Source organism: Rhinopithecus bieti, unplaced genomic scaffold, assembly GCF_001698545.2.
Source record: "Rhinopithecus bieti isolate Rb0 unplaced genomic scaffold, ASM169854v2 scaffold_7438, whole genome shotgun sequence".
Lineage (NCBI taxonomy): Eukaryota > Metazoa > Chordata > Mammalia > Primates > Cercopithecidae > Rhinopithecus > Rhinopithecus bieti.
Window position 1 is genome coordinate 2,434,801 of NW_016805589.1, and position 20,687 is coordinate 2,455,487.

Consider the following 20,687-nt stretch of genomic DNA (forward strand, 5'->3'; position numbering starts at 1 on the left):
TTTTTTTTTTTTTTTTTTTTGAGGAAGTGATCACTGCCATTGTCAGTCACCTAGTCATCTGACACCTGTCATTCATTCGCCCCTTTCATTATTACAGAGAACAAGACTGCCCTGGGCAAAACCGTTTTCCCATCTCACCCCTGCAGCCCCGTTGTCTTTGTGTCTTTTTGCTGTTCCCTACCTTTGGGTACAAGATAGGGAATGTCTTTAGGGAGTTATAAGATTTACTCCCCAAAGACTATGAGAATTCGTTCATTTTTCTTTGTAATGAGTCCAAGTTGGAAGCAGGACGAGAGGCCTGTTCTCAGCCCAGGCTGCTATTGTCCTGCTGTCCCACCTGAGAGAAGGTTAGAAAGCCGAGAACTTGTCAGAGAGAACACACCAGTCCAGTGCAAGGGAGTAAGAGAAGAGCAGGCTCTCATAGTGTGAGTTGGTCTTTTCCAAGTTTGACGTTTTAAATTACAAATGTCACTGCCTACTTAACTCTAAAAAGATTAGCTTGTTTACAGGAATGCTGCCCTCCCACTGCTTCTCCAACTGCTTGAAGGCTGAAGTCTGACAGATTGAGGCAGAGAGGGCTCAGTCTCCTAATCTAGACTTTACAGTGCCACTTTCCTCGATGTGGGTATTAACTTAGATTCCATAGGTTAATCGGGTTATGTTGAAAGGAATATGCTGAAGTTGCTGCAGGCATGCCTTCTCTTGCACATCAGGACCTGGCTCAGCGCTGGCCATCTGGCTTTTCAAAATGGCATTGTGTGGTTCACTCCACTTCTCACTCTTGTTCAACATTTTCCTGTTACTTCCACCTGGATCTTGTGCTGGATGAGACCGCAGGAGTCTAGGCTTCCTGTAGCTCTTCCTTCAGTGAATGCCTCTAGAAGTTCTTGGACTCCTAGCTTCACGTGATCCTCCCATCTCAGCCTCCCAAAGTGCTGGGATTAGAGGCATGAGCCACCATGCCCAGCCTTCTGGGAGTTCCTAAGGGCAGGTGGCACTGAGATATGTGAGTACTGAGAGGTAAGGACACTCATAACTAGAACACACGTCTGTCTCTACCTTTAAAGCTCATGTGATCTGCTGTGGAGGCTCAGACCACAGGGAAACAATAGAGAGATGGCCCAGTTACATCGTGTGGGTGTACGTTATATTCATACCATCTACAGAAGTGCCCAGGGTGCAGACTACATCCCAGAGCTCATGGATTTGAGAGTGAGCTCAGAGTGGGATTCCATCTTGGTTAAAAACACGTAAAAAATGGAAATTTCCTCCTTTCTCTCCTCCCCAGAAGAAGAAAATATAACACTTCCTCTTTGCTTCCAAGTCTTAATCCTTTCTTTCCTTCTGGTTTGTTTTTAATCTAGTGTTTTTATAAGAATCGTTTGTATTTGAATAAAAAATGCTGAAGAACTCACTGCAGTTTGCCAATTTGTCATTCACACTGGGAGGTAGGGAGAAGAGCAGTGATTAAAGAAGGAAATAGGAACTCATTGTAGAATATTCCAGAAATACAGCAAAATATTTTGAAACATTCAGAAAGAACTCATTGGTAATATTATTCCCAGAGATATTTCCTTTTTACCTTTTTTAAACGATGTCTTGTATGTATTTTGTTAATGTTGGTATGAATTTTAATTTAACTGGCATTACATTGAATATACTTGTTGTATTCTGCTTTAAAAAATTACAGACATTTTCTGATGTCATGAAATGTTTAGAAGTATCATCTGTCATGATTGTTTAATATTCTGTCATAGGACTATATCTTAATATAGTTGAACCATTTGCCATTGTTAGACTAATGTTCTTTCCAGGTTTTTGGTATTATGAACAACATTGGCCTATGTTATTCATAATAGCTTCAAAAGTTGTTAATTTCATCAGCTATTGGTCTTGTACATTAGCCTTTGTGCATATCTCAGATCATTCTCTTTGTGTAGATTCGGCCACATGGATTAGAGAGAGGGTTTGCATGGAGGATTAAAGTGTGGCTGGTGTAGAATAGCATCCTGGGTGTAGAACATGGGATAGGTGCTGCGCCTCTCTAAGCTTCCATTTCCTCTTCTGTAAAATGGGGATAATAATACCCCTACTTCATAAATTGATTGTGAGGATGAAAGTTCAGCACATTAATATTTGCACATTAGTTGGTAAGTGCCTAATTACTCTTGATTATTACTCTTATCTTCTGGCCAGGCCAGTTACTCCCACTACAAAAGGAAAAGGCCACTGGAAAGTTAAAGCCAGCTGGATTGGTAACACTGCTCTTGAAGGGAGGAAGACAACCTGCTACTGTTTCTCAGTCTTGGTGCTTTATGAGTGTTCATTTAATCCTCGTTCCTGTATTTCTCAAAGTGGGGTATGCACACTGCTGGTGGTACTCTAGGTCATTTGAGAGAGTATATTTTAAATTACCATTTAGATTTCTTTATTTATTTTAATGTGTATTGCGGGGAACATAAGTACTCTTAAATCCCCTAATTTTATTTTATTTTATTTCATTTTTTATTTTATTTATTTTTTTGAGACAGAGTTTCGCTCTTGTTGCCCAGGCTGGAGTGCAGTGGTGTGATCTCGGCTCACTGCAACCCCCGCCTCCAGGGCTCTGGCAATTCTCCTGCCTCAGCCTCCCTAGTAGCTGGGATTACAGGTGCCCGCCACCGCGCCTGGCTAATTTTTTTTATTTTTAGTAGAGATGGGGTTTCACCATGTTGGCCAGGCTGGTCTTGAACTCCCGACCTCAGGTGATCCACCTACCTCGTCCTCCCAAAATGTTGCGATTACAAGCATGAGCCACTGCACCCGGCTGATCCCCTGATTTTATAAATGTTATTGCTTAGCACAGGGGTCCACTTTCTTAGTAAAGGGCTGGATAGTAAATATTTTTATTTTTATAGGACTATTCAGCTCTGCTATGGTAGTGTGAAAGCAGTCATAGACAATATGGAAATGAGCAGATGTGGGTGTTTTCCAGTAAAACTTTGTTTACAAAACAGGCAATGGGAAATTTGGCCCAGGGACTATAGTTTATTAACCCTTAGCTTAACACAAGGTTAAGTTTTAAAAATTAGTCTAAATAGGATGGCATGCGGTTTTGACAGGGGGCATGAAAGTGTCACACGATGGGCTGCCATTTGCACAAATGCTGTTCACGACAACTGAGTTTTCAAAGGAGCTCACAGGCTTAAAGAGGTCAAGGGGGCCGGGCGCGGTGGCTCAAGCCTATAATCCCAGCACTTTGGGAGGCCGAGGCGGGCGGATTACAAGGTCAGGAGATCGAGACCATCCTGGCTAACACAGTGAAACCCCGTCGCTCCTAAAAAATACAAAAAACTAGCCGGGCGAGGTGGCGGGCGCCTGTAGTCCCAGCTACTCGGGAGGCTGAGGCAGGAGAATGGCGTGAACCCGGGAGGCGGAGCTTGCAGTGAGCTGAGATCTGGCCAGTGCACTCCAGCTTGGGTGACAGAGCGAGACTCCGTCTCAAAAAAAAAAAAAAAAAAAAAAAAAAAAAAAAAAAAAAAGAGGTCAAGGGAGCACAGCTGAGAAGTAGCGAAGCTCATACTCAGACCCTAGCCTACGTGATCACCAGGGTCATTTTTTTCCGGTGACTCTTCATATGCTTGAAATCTTTGATCCGTTCTGCCGTCCTGTTCATATGTGGTCCACCCAGAGGGGCTGGAAGGAATTTCATCATCTGACTCCAACATCTAACCCCTCTAGTTCTTTGTGACTGAGGGGCCATCCCATATTCCTTCTTAGTGCACCACCTCATTAGAGCCCTTGGTGATTCCTCAAACACCTGTGCACAGTGCTGGGTGCACAAGGGTCACACATTTCACTGACTGGCTTCCCCAGGGTCAGACCCTTAGCCTGGCCCACCACTCTCCCACAGGGATTTGGCAACACAGCGTAACGCTTTATATGTTGTTTCTGTACATCCACTCATTCTTCTTTGGGCCTTCATTCAGAGCAAACTCCCTGATGGTGTTATATTCAGGTTTGCCTTGTTTTATGAGGACAAGATTGAGGACCAGGAGAGGAGATGGGGAGGGACATCATTACCATTGCTCTGTTTCCCGTTGTTGTGCCTCTGATTGTACATTTCCTTCATCTCTGTGCTTTAGCTTCCCTTGATCTGTAAAACAGAAAAGTAGATTTAGGCTTGAAAACTGTAGGGAAAGCCTTGATGGAATCGCCTGGGCCACTGTTTTTAAAAGGCTTCTAAAGCCTTCAGCCATTACCAAAAATCCACCGTCTCATGAAAGCAGCAGAGGGCAGAAAAGAGGATTTTTTTTTTCTTTTGCTTCTAGTCACCTTTGGCCTTTTGCTGTTAGAACACCCACAGTTGAGAGGCAGGAGGAGGCAGCCACCGGTAACCAGGATCCTTTTGGGATCAGAGCCATCCAGAGGCTGCCAGGTCTCTACTGGTCAGTGGCTTATAAATAGAACATTTCCCCTTTTAAACCTGAGAAGTCTGGAAGGCATTAATGGGCACAGTGGCCTGGCCTCCTGTGCACTGGCCCACGAGGCAGTCAGCTGAGTGCAGCATCCCCTCCAGCTTTCTCTCCAGGCCTGCCAGGTCTGAGCTGATAGAGGACAGACACTCTCCCTCCCTCCCTCGCCTGCATTCCTTCCAGCCCTCCTCCCCACATCCCTTTTCTTTCCCCTTTCTCCCTTCTCCTGTGCATGCAGTTTCCGTGGCCACCACTTTCATCTTCTGAGCCACAGTCAGGTGAGGTGGTATAATTCTAGCTCTCCCTAGGTGCTGACTTTCTACACCTCACTTTTCATTATGAGTTGCCTGTGCAACACAGTTGCTGTGGTGCATTGAGCTTGAATTATATTTAGTTGAGCTGTAATACCCCAGCTCTAGAATAGCCCTGGCTTGGAGGGCAGGGGGCTGGAGAGAGAAGAAGGGGCAGGAAACAGCTTGTTTTTGCACAAATTTTATTATTTGGGTTCCCAGCTATTTTGTTTGATGAGACCCTGGCCTCCAAAGCTAGGACTGGTGGTGGTACTCCTTGGACTTGCCTGGATAGTCAGAAGCCTTTCTGCTTGTCCTAAAAGACACTTAACAAATCCACCCTCTCTCTCAGCTAGCTTTAGACTGGCAGGTGCAGCCAGTGTATGCCTTTGCCATGGCCTAATATTCCCCTTTCCCTCAGTGACGTGGGCTCTGTACTGACAGCAGGCTGCAGCCTGAGCAGGTGTGAGCCACCCGTTGGCATCCCAGTTTGGGCTTCAGCCAAGAGACAGTGAGCAGGCCCCTGGCTACATCTTTAACCCCTAAAGCCCAGTGCAAGGGGTTATTGAGACAGAGACTAAAAGATTTCCCCCACTGCCACCGAGTACAGGCTTGCAGTTATTATGGTTAATGTTTATTGAGTACATACTGTGGAGTGGGCAACGTGTTCACTGCTTGATATATGTGATGTCATTTCATCCTTCTAAGAATCCTATGAGCTAAATGCTATTATTGACCCCATTTACAGATGTGAAAACTGAGACTTCATTCTGAGGGCAAACTTGGTCACTCCCTGCACTGATCAGAGTTGTCAGAGCCTGCAGCTCACATTCAGCATGTAAGACTGAGCAGAGGGTAGAGTAGTGCTTAGAAGTGTTAGCTCTGGAGTACTCCACACGTGGTTTGAAATCCCAGCCTCAAGAATTACTGAGTGTGTGATTTTGAGAAATTAATTTCTCCAGGCCTCAGTTTCTTTGTCTGAAGTTGGGAATAGTTTTAATAATTAAGTCTTGGGTTTTTTTGGAAGAATAGATGAGATGAGGATGGACATCCTTTGCTCAGTTGTGCCTGGTATTATCAGCAATGATTAAATGTTGCCCTTTATTCTTATTATTACCAATAATGTCATCATTATCCAAAGCCAGAACCCATTTATGTAAAAGCATGGCGCTGGATGGTCTCTTTAAAGTTCCTCCAGGCATTGCCTTATTTGATTTTCGCAACACCTGCATCTTATATGTGAGGGGAATGGGTCAGAGAGGTGAAGTATGCACAACTTACACAGGCAGTTTGTGGAGACACCAGGGCTCAAATCTTAGGCTTTTGATTCTGAATGCTCTCTCTTTCCCTGCGCTTCCCTGCCTCAGATTTTGCTGTGACCAACACATTGTTCTTAGAGCATTTCGAAGTAAGAGGACAGATAGGTAAAGGCAGGAAAGTGACCTTGATGGGCAGAGGCAGTTGGTTCTCTGTTTGAAACACTTCCACCCTCAGAAAGCTGGTGATCTCTTTCGGTTGAGAAATCAGTGCAAAACCACCGGGCGTCAAGGCAGAAGGGAATTGAGGCCACTGTGTCATTCATTCTCAGGATGTCCAGATCCCCGTGTAGGAGACAAATGGTCCTGATTAAGCTGGTCGGTGTTACTGCAGTGTGCATTAAGCCTTGCTCTTTCGCGGCTATTCTGATTTGGGATTTTAAGGTGGACTAGGAGATTGCAGGAGTAGAAACCCACAAAGAAACACTCCTTCCATGCCAGGCAGAAGTATAGTCCTCAGCCTGTGCTATTCAAGAACCCACGTGCTGTCACCTTGGATGCCTGTCTTTTGCCAAGAATTGGAACAGTCTTTAGAGCCTTCCTTAACTATGGCTGAGAGCTTGTAGGTTTATTCCCATCCAGGCAAAGATTTTTGTTTCTGTTCCTGCTACCTATTTTACTTTACCGTATGTCTCTTTCAGCTTATTTTTCTGTGTGTTTGTTTTCAAGAAACAATGAAAAAAAAAAAGATGCCTTTGTATCTGGTAGGCTAGGGAGGAATATTCTGACTAGCAGTATTCTTGCTTTGAGGTCAGGGTATGAATGAAATCTCTGTCAAACCTGTTTGTCTCATGCTTCCAACTGCAGGGGCCCTGAACTCTAGAAGGTACCAGTATATGCAGCCACCTGTCACTATTCGAGGCTCCTGGAACGTGGGGACTTTTGGCCTGTCGGCTCCTGGTGTTTCAGCTGGTGAAAACGTGGATTGTATTTATTCTTTCAGGAAATATTTATTGAGATTAGGCATGAACAGGGCAGATTGTCTCTGCTCTTATGGAGCATATACAATGAAAAGAAATTGACAACAAAGAGTAAGCAAGTAGACAAAGGTGTAATTTCTGGTAGGGATGAGTACTCTGCAAAAATAAGGACCGGTGGATAGAGGATAAGGGAGAGGGGAGTGATTTTAGATACCTGGAGCAGGAAAGGTCTCTGTAAAGAGGTGACATTTGAGAAGAAACCTGAACAAAGGGAGGGAGGGAAGCGTGTCAAGAGTGGGTAGATGGAGTGAACAACATGTGCAGAGACCCTGAGGTGACGTGAGCTACTCGTGTCTAGGAATATCAGGAAGGACAGTGGTGCCCGGATGGGAGAAGGCCCTGGGGGTGAGTGGTCAGGTAGGACGGGGCTAGACCATGTGAGGTCAGGAGATAAGACTGCATTCTTAGTGTGAAGAGAAGTCACTGGAGAGTTGTGATCAGGTGCATGACATAAGCTGACGTATGTTTTTAAAAGATGACTCTGGCTGCTGGTGGGGAATAAACTGTGCGGGGGTGGAGGGGACAAATTGAAGCAGTTGGGAGTCTGCTACAGGCAGTCCAAGCAAAGGATGATGGCAGCTTGGATCAAGGTATTAGCAATGGATATGAAGAGTAGTTAGATTCTGGATATGTTTTTAAGTTATTAGTGACAGGATTGGCTAATGGATTGGATGTGGTGTGTGAATTGGATATAGGGTGTGAGAGAAAGCAAAGATCAAGGATAACCTTACTGGAACAGAATATGTTACAGGTAGAATATGGTCCTCTGCCGTCTCATTCTTCCAGCCGGTTTGAACATAGTGCCTGTTCTGAGACACATTAGGACTTGAGCTCCCCAATTTATTATTTCTGTCACCTTCATGATTTTTTTTTTTTTTTTTTTTGAGATGGAGTCTCACTCTGTCACCCAAGCTACAATGCAGTCATACAATCTCGGCTCACTGCAACCTTTACCTTCCTGGTTCAAGCGATTCTCCTGCCTCAGCCTCCCGAGTAGTTGGGATTACAGGCACCTGCACTACGCCCAGCTAATTTTTTTTTTTTTTTTTTTTTTTAATTAGAGACAGGGTTTCACCATGTTGGCCAGGCTGGTCTCGAATTCCTGACCTCAAGTGATCCACCACCTGCCTCAGCCTCCCAAAGTGCTGGGATTCTGGGTGTGAGCCACCACACCTGGCTGACTTTTTAAATATATATATATACACATACTACTTTTATTATTAATTTTCTTACTGGTTTTAAACCAATTCATTCCTTTTTTTACCTCAGTTTATTTAAAAAAGAAATATATTATGCTATGTGTGATAAATCAGTAGACTTCTAATATTCATTAAAATAAATGTATAACTGAGAAATGTTTGTGAACCTCTTGGAATCATCCCATATACCAAAGTGGCACAATCCAGCATTCCATATCAAGATGCATAGCACTGGCAAATAGTTGTTTTCCAACAGGGAATGTGGTATAGATACTGGGAATTGACTAAATTAAGTCATTTTTGTTTGTTTTTGGTGGTAATCATTTTAATTGCTTAGTATATACTACAGTGTTTTTCCAAGTGGGTTTCTTGCATGTACTGATGGATAATTGCTGGGAGAGGGCCCAAAATCTGCATTTCTACAAGTGCACTCTTGTTCACTGGAGTGGAGAGCTGCTACTGGAATAGAAATGGCAGGAACCACAAAACTTGATCCCCAGCTCCCAGTTCCTTTCTGACTATCTCCAGCAGAAAGCAAAGAGTAGAAGAGGATGAGCCCAAGAGTCAGACTGAGTTAAATAAAATCTTGGTTCCACTACTCGCTAATGCTATAATCTTACAGAAATTCCTTAACCTGCCTAAGCATAGGTTTCCTTTCTACAAAATAGGGATGATGATGATGATGATGATGATAAGAAAATGATGCACCTGTAGCTCAGAGCAATGTAGTCTGTGCTCAGAAAGTGTTAGCCACGGTTATCATTGCTGTTGTTACCACTTAACATGAGTCTGGCTTTCCTCATCATAAAAACTTAGCAGAGATATTGGGAAAATCAAATAAACTATAGTTTATTAATTTATTTTATAAACTGTAATGTATTATCCCTCATTACACTCATTAGTGTGAAAACATAGTAGTTATGAGTAAGAAGAGTAGCAACACTTACCCCATGGGAGTATCATAAAGATAACATGAACTTGAATATGGGAAGTATTTCATCAACTGGAAGGTTTTTTATTCAAATATGAGGATATAGTAACATCCTAATATTTGGTAATACTAGGTAATATTGGTAATGATCATTTATTGAATACCAAGTAAATCCCAGTTGCTATACATTTCGTTTGACCCTCATAGCATCCTGTTGGGTTACCCCCATTATACAAGTGAGGAAGGTGAGCCTCAAAAAGGTGAAGCTAAGGTCATATTCAGCCAGAGGTGGCTGAGGCAGGGTTCTCATCCAGGTCTGTCTGGCTTTATAGCTCATTCAGTTTCCACTACATACACTTCTGTCTGTGTGACTTTAGTTAATATTAAAGTTAGTTCATGCTCCCTGAACATACCAGCCAGGGACCAGAGAATAGTCTGGTGTAGGGCACAGGAGGCAGTGGAGTGGGATGGTGCATGGGGTTCCTTGGAGTGCTGATCTGGGATTAAAAATTGGATGTGGGTAACCCCCACAATAGAGAATGCACACCTGGATAATTAAGAATCAGTTGGCCACCTTTCCTGGGCCCCACTGAAGCTTCTGAGAGCTGTCACCATGAGGACAGCTTTCCAGGGGCCATAGCCCAGGGAGCCCTGGCAACTCTGGGGCTTCACATGATTAGGGGAAAACACGCAAGCCCTTCTGGTCTTCCTCTGTGTGTGTGAAAATGGAAAATTTTTCTTCAGGTGGAATTTACGTTCATTTCAATGTGGGTGGTTTTCTCAATGGCTTTTAAGGGTGCTGAAATTGATTAAATTCAGAATGAGGGAGACCAACCAGACTCTAAAGAGCAAATCACATTGGAAAATTGAGTAAATTTCTGTGGTAAGAACATGCCCCTGAAGTGGTCTGCTCACAGCACCTCGACAATTTCCTGTATCCATCCATCCATCCGTGTTAGAAATCCTTTACTTCTCAGTTTTTTTGTTTTTGTTTTTTAAGAGGCAGGTTGCTCTTAACCTCTGTTAAGGCACTCTGTTGCTCAGGCTGCAGTGTAGTGGCACGATCATAGCTCATTGTAACCTCAACCTCGTGGGCTCAAGCCATCATCCTGCCTCAGCTTCTTGAGTAGCTAGGGCCACAGGTTTATGCCACCATGCCCAGCAAATTTTTTTTAACCTTTTTGTGGAGATGAGGTCTCACCATGTTGCCCAGGCTGGTCTCAAACCCCTGGTCTCAGGCGATCTTTTCGCCTTATCCTCCCAAAGTGCTGAGATTACAGTAGAGAGCCAGGGTGCTCAACCTCAATCCTCTTGTTTTTATGCATAACCTACAGTGCTTCCAGCAAATTTCCATTTCTCCAACAAAAAAGGTTTGGTTTTGTGTTTTTCTTTTTGATCAAAGGAAAATTGAATCAGTTTCCTGGGGAAAAATTTCAGACTAGGAAAAACCTGTTGAATATCAGCTTTAGGGACAGTAACTCTTGCTAGTTCATGCTGAGGCTAATTCAGTAGATTAGCTCCTCTCCTTTGGATGAGGATTTCTCTCCCCAGGGTTTGGTTAGAATTCCAGGGATGCAGGTGTGGGGTAGTTTGGGGACATGTCCTAGTGTGCTGTTTTTATAGACTATATATATGTGTCCATCAGTTGACTTATAGTATGGAAAGTTTTCTTCTATTCAGATTGGGTGATTTGGCCACTTCTTGCCAAATTTCTTGGTTTTCTGAATACTGAAGGTTGGAGTTGAGTAACAGCAGGTCAGTGATTTTCAGAAGAGGGACTCTTGAGCCTGAGGAGTCAGATCTCATGGGTAGCATGAAGCTCTAGCAGAGAATACTTGTGTTTTCCGGGGGCTCTCTTGACCCTCAGGCCTCAGGCCCCTCTTGACCCTCATTTAGATGGCCAAGTTAGTGTAATACGGAGAAGCCCTCCTCTCGGCCCCAGCTTCACACCACATGCAGCTCAATGATGATAATGCCTTGATGGACAAAATGCAAAAGGTCTGAAAGTGTCCAGGAAAGCCTAAACTTGCTTTCATCTCCTATGTTTCATGGCTTGGCTTGTGCCACTTTTGTTCTTCCTTTCTCTTGGGCCCAGTGGCATGCCTGTATTGATACAGGAAGGAAGGAAGTGGTTAGATCAGCCTATTCATTTCTTTATTTAACCTTTATATCATCACACAAAAAAATGAGAAAGCGGAGGACCAAAGGTTAAAAGGACTCATCTACTCTCATAGGGTTTATATCAGTTGAAATTGAAAGGTCATTTTGACACACTGCCCCTCGGCCAGCTCTCTCTACCATTCATTCACTAATTTACCTATTCGTGTATCCAAAATGAAAAATGACATGCGCATGCACACACTTCCAGTTCATATCCAGTCCTATAGTTGATGGTGAAAGAGAGAGCTGTAGTAGCCAGTGAAGTAAATATACCTGGACCATCGCCCTCATGAATATGTATTCTAGTTTGGTAGACATTCTTCACAGAATCCCACATATCAATGTAAACTTACAGTGGTGCATCATAGTCTGAGAGAGGCTCATGGTCCTGTATCCAAGTGCACAATCGAGGCTTTAACCTAGGTGGGAAGGTCTGGGTGAGTTTCTTGAGGAAGGCACACTTGAGTTGGGAGCCAAAGGGCTCCCATGCGAAATCCACAGTCTGTGGTGGGAAGAAAGCATGGTCAGTTGAATGTTCTTGAAAGACAGCCAGTGTGGCTAGGTGCTCAGAGCTGGAGCAGTGGCCCCTGAAGAAGCTGGAGGGCCAGGCAGGGCTCACTCACACAGAGCTTTGTGAACAAGTAAGGACTGGGGTTATTCTCCCAAGGGCAGTGAGGTGCTGCAGGGAGGTGATATGCTTTGATTTTGTCAAGACCATGGGGGCTGCAATACAGAGGGCAGACAGGAACAAGAAGTGTAAGAAGACCAGCCAGGAGGTTAATGCAGTCATCCTGGCAGCAGATGATTGAGGTAGGGACCGGGGTGGTGATGGTGATGATGGAGAAACTTGGACAAAATTGAGGGGCATTAGAAGATACAATTGAGGGACTTGGTGATAATTTGGATATAGGAGGTAAGAAGTAGGAGTGGTACCCAGGGTGATACTTGTGATTTTGTTATAATTTTCCCACCACCTACACACCTCATTTTTTTTTTTTTTTTAATACCTGGGAAGAGCCAGGGAAAAGTATCTCAGATGAGGTCCCAAAAGCTTCAGGGCCTGATGGTGACCTTATGGTTGTATAGCAGTGGCAGTTATGCTATAATCCAGGTCTGTCTCCCTGGCTCACCAGCCTCCTCCTTTTATTTATTTTTATTTTTTCAGATAGAGTCTTGCCCAGGCTGGAGTGCAGTGGCGCAATCTCGGCTCACTGCAGTCTCTGCCTCTTGGATTCAAGCGATTCAAGCCTCCACCTTTTAGACAAGAAAATAATTTGATTATGCCTTATAGTGTATGATTATACCTTATAGTTGTTCTTTTAATCCCTTTGCAGTAAGACAGCTAGTCTCTGGATGTAACCTGCCTCCCTCCTCCTGGGGTTCATATCCTAGGCATGATAGCCCAAGGCATCCTCTTCCCGCTTCTGTGGTTTTCCCTAAGATTCTTCAAGGTTACTGAGCATAAACCCACCTCTCCTGTGTTCACATGTTCTCCAGAGAACTTTGAGAAAATGGGCTTTGTTACCCTAGCGTGCTTCTTTGTCTGAAAGGAGACAAAGCAACAAGGCTTCAAAGGTTGAAATGAAAGTTAAGAGGATGGCACATTTCTAACCCGGGAGGCCAACCTGGATATTTGGTGCAGGCTCTGCCAGGATTCATGATGAGACAACAGTTAGGGCGGCCTCTTGTGTACACTGAGCAGAGCTGAACCTGAGGCTGAGGGAGGGAAGTAAACCAGCCGAAGCCTCAACTGCAGGATGGTAGATGTCGGGCCCGGGAGCCACAGGTCCTGCGACAACTCATTGCAAGTCAAATTAAGGGACTAATGGAAGCCTAGTAGATATTTAATGAGAGATTATTGCTGGAGATTATAAGGATACAGAAATTGCTAATAAATCCCTGACCTTTTCTGAGCCTTGGCTCAGTGAAAGAGCTGAATCACCTGCTTGAGGGGATTAAGGACAGCCGCCTCCATCTGGCGGGCCACTCAGACTTTTTCTGTCATTAGCAAACGCGGCTTGGTAGTGATAGTGTTCTAAACCTTTTAGTGGGAATTTGCTTTTCAGACTAGGAGATCTCAATTAACTTAGATTTTATCCCTGCTGGGCAGAGATCAGGACTAATGATTTGGTTATGTGTGCACTATAGTCCTTATCACATTATGGTACTTGGTCCTTGATAAATAATAAAACAGTTGTTAATTATTAGTAATCTAATCATGATGTCAGCAGGAAACTCAAGTTGATGAGAGTAGAAATCAAGCTTTGTGTGTGTGTTTGTGTGCATGCATGTACATGTGTGTTTGTGAAAGAGAAGAGACAGAGATGGGGGTCCCCAGGCAGTGGGCAGTGTGATAATTTACACTAGTTCCAGTTTAGAGGTTTAAAGCAGTCGTTACTAACCTGTATTTCTTGAATTCCTTATTGGGGAAACTGTTGTTTGAAAGAGATTCCATTTCTTAATACAGTGTTATCTGTTTATAGACTGTAAATAATTATCATCAATATGCAATTTTAATACATTAGAGGCTAACAGAGTTATCTTGAGCTCTTAATGTTTGACTTTGCAATATGTAAATATTGTATCCATTTGAACTTAGACAACTAAGATAAACTGAGAAACACTGGATTACACATATCATATGTAAGACCTTTATGTATAACATCTGTGTAAGACTTATTCCAAGAAAAGGAGTTTGCTGGTTTAAAACAAATTGGAGAATCTCTGACATTGGGAAAACCAAAGGAGGAACACTTATTCAGAGATTGAATGTGGGGTGTTTGCTTTGCTATTTCCCAAAAGAAGTAATCGTAATAGTGGGTAAATTTGTGATTTTTTCTGGATGTATTTGGAAGGGTCCATTTTATTCTTTTCCATTAAATATTATTTACCTAGAAAAGGATCCACTTCCTACAGTGCCACAAAAAAAGGTTCAAGGACTGATTTACCTCTAGAGAGTTATGTCCAGTAATTGGGCTGATGGCTTTACCTGCTTGTACATTTTGACCACTGGGGTCATCACTGTCAGATCCTAGGTTGTTTTCAATTTTTCAAAACTTTTATCGATGTTCAGAGGGTAAAGAAATAGCCTTTGTCTGGGGCAGAAGTTCGTCGATGCCTAGAATAAGACCATGTTCACAAGCCTACTCTTAAAACATCCAAGTTCAGAATCCATGTCTGCAGCTCCCCATAGCACTGTGTAAAATGGCAATTCTTTCTCTCCCAGACTTCTTTGATTCTCATTCCTATGAAAAGATGATCTTAAGCACCTCTCCAAAGAAGAACTAAAAGGCTTCACCAAACTAATGAATCGTAGTTATAAACATTTTGGAAAACTCCTTTAGCACAAAAAGTAATTCCCCATCTGACAAATGCTATCCGGTAGGCTCTATTGTGACTACTGTATAAAGGAATGAAAATCCTCCCTGCACATGAAAAGATTCCCAACATTGTTAGTCATTAGGGAAATAAAAATCAAAACCACAATGAGATACCTCTTGACACCCACTAGGATGGCTATAATAAAAAAGACAATAACAAATGTTGGCAAGGATTAGGAGAAATTGGAACCCGCATACAATGCTGGTGGGAATGAAAACTGGTGCAGCTGCTTAGAAAACAGTTTGGCAGTTCCTCAAAAAGTTAAGCATAGAGTCATTCTGTGACCCAGCGATGCCACTCTTAGGTGTATCTCAAGAGAAGTGAAAATACCAATTCACACAAAGACTTGTACACAGATGTTCATAGTAACATTATTCACAACAACAAAAAAGTGGAAATAGCCCAAATATCTATCGGCCAATGAATGGATAAATAAAACGTGATATATCTGGACCGTGGAATATTATTTAACCGTAAAAAGAAATGAAGTACTGATGCTACAACATGGCTAAAGCTTGAAAACATTATGTTAAGTAGAAGGAGCTAGACATAAAAGACCACATAGTGTATGATTCCCATTTATGTGACGTGTTCAGAATAGGCAAATCCGTAGAAAAGGAATTCTCCCCACAGCTGGGAGAAGGGAAGAAATGGCTAATGTGTATGGGTTTTTGGGGTAGGGAGGAGGGCAAAAATGTTCTGGAGTTAGATAATAGTGATTAATATACAGCTTTATAAATACTCTAGAAATTGCTGAATTGTACACTTAAAATGGGTAAACTTATGGTATATGAATTATATACCAATAAAGCTGTTATTTTTTTTTAAATCCTTCCCTGGATTCCAGCAGGTATTTGGCCTCTGTATTATAGGTTGTTACTAAATTTGAAAAATGCCTGCTGCATGAGTTAATTGAGTTTTATTTGAATTATTTTGATTTGACTTTCAGCCTGTAATCAGAAATCTTGAGATGCCACAATGTGCAGAGCAAATACTTTATTTATACTGGGAAAAACAAAGGATTGAGTTAATAGGCTCCTTACCATTTTAAGGGAATAAAAGAATGATTTGTATGGCAAGTAATCTGCAGGGAGAAAAACATTGTTTTTCTGTTTCTTTTCTGGTACTTTACTACTATCCTGGAGGCTGAGTGTGTTTGTAATAAGCATCACTAAGCAGTAACTGTGCATGTAAGTATAGGAACTGTTAATATTTCAATTTGGGAAGAGTTGTTTTAGGAATTAGCATTCTTTTTTAGTTTGATTTTGGGAATTCTTAGGGATTAAAAACGTTTTAAAATCTTCAGCACAACTGACAATTGCAGAAACGTGGAACCAGCCCAAATGCCTATCAGTCAACAAGTGGATAAAGAAACTGTGATATATATATATATGATGGATTACTACTCAGCCATAAAAAGGAATAATTAATAGCATTCGCTGCTACCTGTATGAGATTGGAGACTCTTATTCGAAGTAAAGTAACTCAGGAATGGAAAACCAAACATTGTATATTCTCACTCATAAGTGGGAGCTAAGCTATGAGGACGCAAAGGCATCAGAATGACATAATGGACTTTGGGGACATGGGGGAAAGGGTGGGAATGGGGTAAGGAACAAAGACTACAAATAGGGTGCTGTGTATACTGCTCGGGTGATAGGTGCATCAGAATCTCACAAGTCACCACTAAAGAACTTACCCATGTAGGCCGGGCGTGGTGGCTCAATCCAGTAATCCCAGCACTGTGGGAGGCCGAGGCCACTGGATCACCTCAGGTCAGGAGTTGAAGACCAGCCTGGCCAACATGGTAAAACTGCATCTCTACTAAAAATACAAAACTTAGCCGGATGTGGTGGTGGGTGCCTGTAATGCCAGCTACTAGAGAGGCTGAGGCAGGAGACTCACTTGAACCCAGGAGGCGAAGGTTGCAGTGAGCCAAGATCATGCCACTGCGCTCCAGCTTGGGCGACAGAGTAAGACCTTGTCTTAAAAAAAAAAAAATGCCCATGTAACCAAATACCACCTGTTCTCCAATAACCTATGGAAATAAAAAAACAAAAAGAAAAAAGTAAAATATTCATCTTATCTAAGTTTACCCATATAATGCTAAGAATTAAAGAAAGATTCAATTTGGATTAGATCCAAGATGAGTTCAGGTTCTGCTCACTTCTCATATATTACAAGTTTATTACTTACCCTGAGATGACCACAAATTGTCTATAAAATACTTGCTTTTCTACTTTCTGCCATTTTCTTTTCCACTCTGACCATTAAGTGGTAGAATCTCTTGTCCCACTGTCCTAACAAGGTCAAAGATGAACCCATTCTTTTTTTTTTTTTTTTTTTTTTGAGACGGAGTCTCGCTCTGTCGCCTAGGCTGGGGTGCAGTGGCCGGATCTCAGCTCACTGCAAGCTCCGCCTCCCGGGTTCCCGCTATTCTCCTGCCTCAGCCTCCCGAGTAGCTGGGACTACAGGTGCCCGCCACCTCGCCCGGCTAGTTTTTTGGATTTTAGTAGAGACGGGGTTTCACCGTGTTAGCCAGGATGGCCTTGATCTCCTGACCTCGTGATCCGCCCGTCTCGGCCTCCCAAAGTGCTGGGATTACAGGCTTGAGCCACCACACCCGGCCGAACCCATTCTTAAAGATTATCACCGGGTAACCGAAACGTGGGAGTGAATTTTAGGGAATTTCCAGCCTTGTTGTCATGTTAGAAGTTTCCAGCCTTGTCTGGTTCTCTTCTGTGGAAGAAGTTGCTGCTGTTGATCATTTATTTTCGGAGTGAGAACCCTGTTGCCACTTGCTCATTTCCCCCTGGAGGATGGCCCCACTGCCTTCGCGCTGCTTCCTGAGGTAGTGTCATTGTTCTTGGCTGTTTTAATTTTCCTCTGGGTCATTTTTCTTCTTTTTTCCTTTGTTCTATTTTTCCTTTCTTCTAGTCACCTGAGCAGAATTATACTAAACTCAGGGCCACATTTAAGGCAGTTTGATGGTATGAGCTCTAGAGCAGCTCTCCATGTATTGGCTCTGCATCTTTAGTCAAGATATTTAGTTTTACCAAGCCTCAGTTTCTTCATCTGTAATATGGGCTGATTATAATGTCAATGTGGAGGACTTACTGGGATCAAGTGAAATAATCTATTTTAAGCACTTACCCAACATTTATAGACCACTTAATTTGTGCTTTTTGAAGGAGACCGTAATTAGTTCTACAGCTTCTGTTAATAGCAAAACAATGCAAAGGTACCTATCACCCTATGCTGCAGTTTCTTCACCTATAAACTGAAGATAATTTTACAGGTTACTACAACTTGAGGTTACTGTGAGAGCTAATATGAGATAATACATGCAAAGCACTTAAAACCATACCTAGCATGTGGAAAGCTGTCAATGCCAGCTATTATTATTATGGTGTTATTCCTGTACTGTTATTGGGAAACATTAAAAGGATGTGCGACCACAGCATGCGATTGATTCATCCTGGATTGGTTAAGCCCTATCCTGAGGTTGATTTCCATGGCTAGCAACTTAACTGCCCTTCTCTTGCTCTTTCAGCTGCGCAGTTGGACAGCATTGGCTTCAGCATAATCAGGAAATGCATCCATGCTGTGGAAACCAGAGGTAAAGTAGTTCAACAGATGGCATTGTTCTCATAGAAGGTCATGCATCTGGTGAGGAGTCAGACCTGCTACCTGCTGTTTCCTGACTTTAAGTGACTCATTAGCTCCCCAAGTGCCATTGTCAGTGGATTTCCACAAGTTCTGTTGGTCTCAAGCAGGAGGTCCTAACTGATTTTGTGTCACCAACTTCTTTGGCTGATCAGAAGAATGTGTTAAATATCTAAAATACATAGGATTATAGAAACCAGTTACTGGAATTCAGTTTTTAAAATATTAAAAAACACAGGGTATCATGATATATGTGTTTCTTTGTTAACAGTTTGTAAGCGATAGTGGTGGGTCTGATAACCGACATAATTTGGGAGCAGTGATATTTCAAGATACCCATAATAATTGTAATGTGTTATGGAAATACCTGTGATTTCTGACGAAGTTGCAGGTACCGCTAATGCTCCTGTGATTTGTTGCTTACATCCATAAAGGAAGGAAATATTTAATGTCAGTTGTAGGTTAGTGAAGATAAAGATGTAATTGTTTTCCTGTCTCAGTTCACAGACACCCTGAATGTTCTCTGGTAAACATCTTGGGGTCTGTGAACCCAAGATGTTCTGGGGAGCTAGTCCCTGGGACCACCCAGGTAGAGAGAAGGGGTCAGGCCCATGTTCACACTGATCTTTCCCAGGTCTGTGGGAGTAGGACATTAAGATTAAGGAAGCTGGTTCATCCTGATGGTCTCCATCCCTTCTTCAGAGACTGCCTCAAAGGAGATTCCTCAGTCCTAGCAGTTTGGAGCTTTGAATTTGCTGGTCTGTTGTACCACTGAGAAAAGCTGTTAACCATCTTTCCACTGGATTTGATTTGAACCATTGTCAGAGATGTGAATCTCATTTACTCTACAGCCTCTTAGCCTACCAGCCCTTTTTAAGTAGTGGAAAGAAATTCTCTCTTTTAAAGCAGGATTCATAACTCTTACCAGTTGAGAAATACACACTTTCTTTTCATAAGGACTGTGAGGCATTAAGTAAAGGGAAGAGAGAGATTTTAAAAAGCTACCCTTATGTATACTGTCAAAAGATATTTTTTCTAAAACAGTTGTAATGAATGGAAACATTTTTTAAAATGTGCAGTTATTTCTCCTATACCTCCCTTAAACAAAGACTTACAGCAGCTTGTAAAGGTAAGATATATCCAGAGAATATAAAGTAGAAGTAGGTGGCATTTCTGGGAATTGGTCTTGGGGAAATAAGGATATGGGCCAGATTGAGCAATAAGGATGTTTACACAGTGGCGATGTTAAGGTACAAAATTGTAAACTGGCCAAATGTCTAAAAAATAGGTTAAATCAACAATGGTATGTCTGTGTAGTAGAAAAACTATGAATCACTAACAATGCAATGGAAATACATTTTTTGACATATGGCTTTTTTTTTTTTTTTTTTAAGACAGAGTCTCATTCTGTTCCCAGGCTGGAGTGCAGTGACGCCATCTCGGCTCACTGCAACCTCCGACTCCCTGGTTCAAGGGATTCTTCTGCCTCAGCCTCCTGAGTAGCTGGGATTACAGGCACATGCCACCACGCCCAGCTAAGTTTTTATATTTATAGTAGAGACGGGGTTTCACCATATTGGCCTGGATGGTCTTGATCTCTTGACCTTGTGATCTGCCCACCTTGGTCTCCCAAAGTGCTGGGATTACAGACATACAGCATTTAAAAAATTATTTATAATACGTGAAAAGTGCAAGTTACAAAGCAGCTGCTCAGTATGAGCCTGTTCTGGGAGCAGTGGGGAGAGGAGTGGTCGTATTGTACGGGTTTCATTGTTTTCTCAGTGGCTCTCTGCTGATTTTTACTGTCTCACTTTGACTCATCTATTTACCTTACCTGTAGTTTCTAAATTTTTTTGAAGTGTTCATTACTAAGGTAATTTTTCTTTTTTCTTTTGAGACAAAGTCTTGCTCTGTTGCTTAGGCTAGAGTGCGGTGGCTCAGTCTCCACTCACTGCAACCTTGGCCTCCCAGATTCAAGCCATTCTCCTACCTCAGCCTCCTGAGTAACTGGGATTACAGGTGCCCGCCACCAGGCCCAGCTAATTTTTGTACTTTTAGTAGAGATGGTTTTACCATGTTGGCCAGGCTGGTCTTGAACTCCTGACCTCAAGTGATCTGCCTGCCTTGGCCTCTCAAAGTGCTGACATTACAGGCATGAGCCACTGTGCACAGCCTAATTTTCAACAGGGGTTTTAATTTGTTTTTTTTAATTTTAAAAGAAAAGACCGAGAATAAAATGTACAGAGTTTAAAGGTAGAGGCGCAAAAATGGAGCCAAAAGCGAATCTAAAAAAAAGTCTCTTTCCCCAGT

The 20,687-nt window shown here is 42.6% G+C and overlaps 1 protein-coding gene across 1 annotated transcript in view; it reads left to right on the plus strand.

Moving 5' to 3' along the window:
• ARHGAP26 (Rho GTPase activating protein 26) overlaps positions 1–20,687 on the plus strand; it is a 461,308-nt gene that overhangs the window by 250,360 nt on the left and 190,261 nt on the right. Inside the window, 1 exon segment of the mRNA XM_017872973.1 lies at positions 18,265–18,330. Within this exon segment, the coding sequence (XP_017728462.1) occupies positions 18,265–18,330 (66 nt within the window).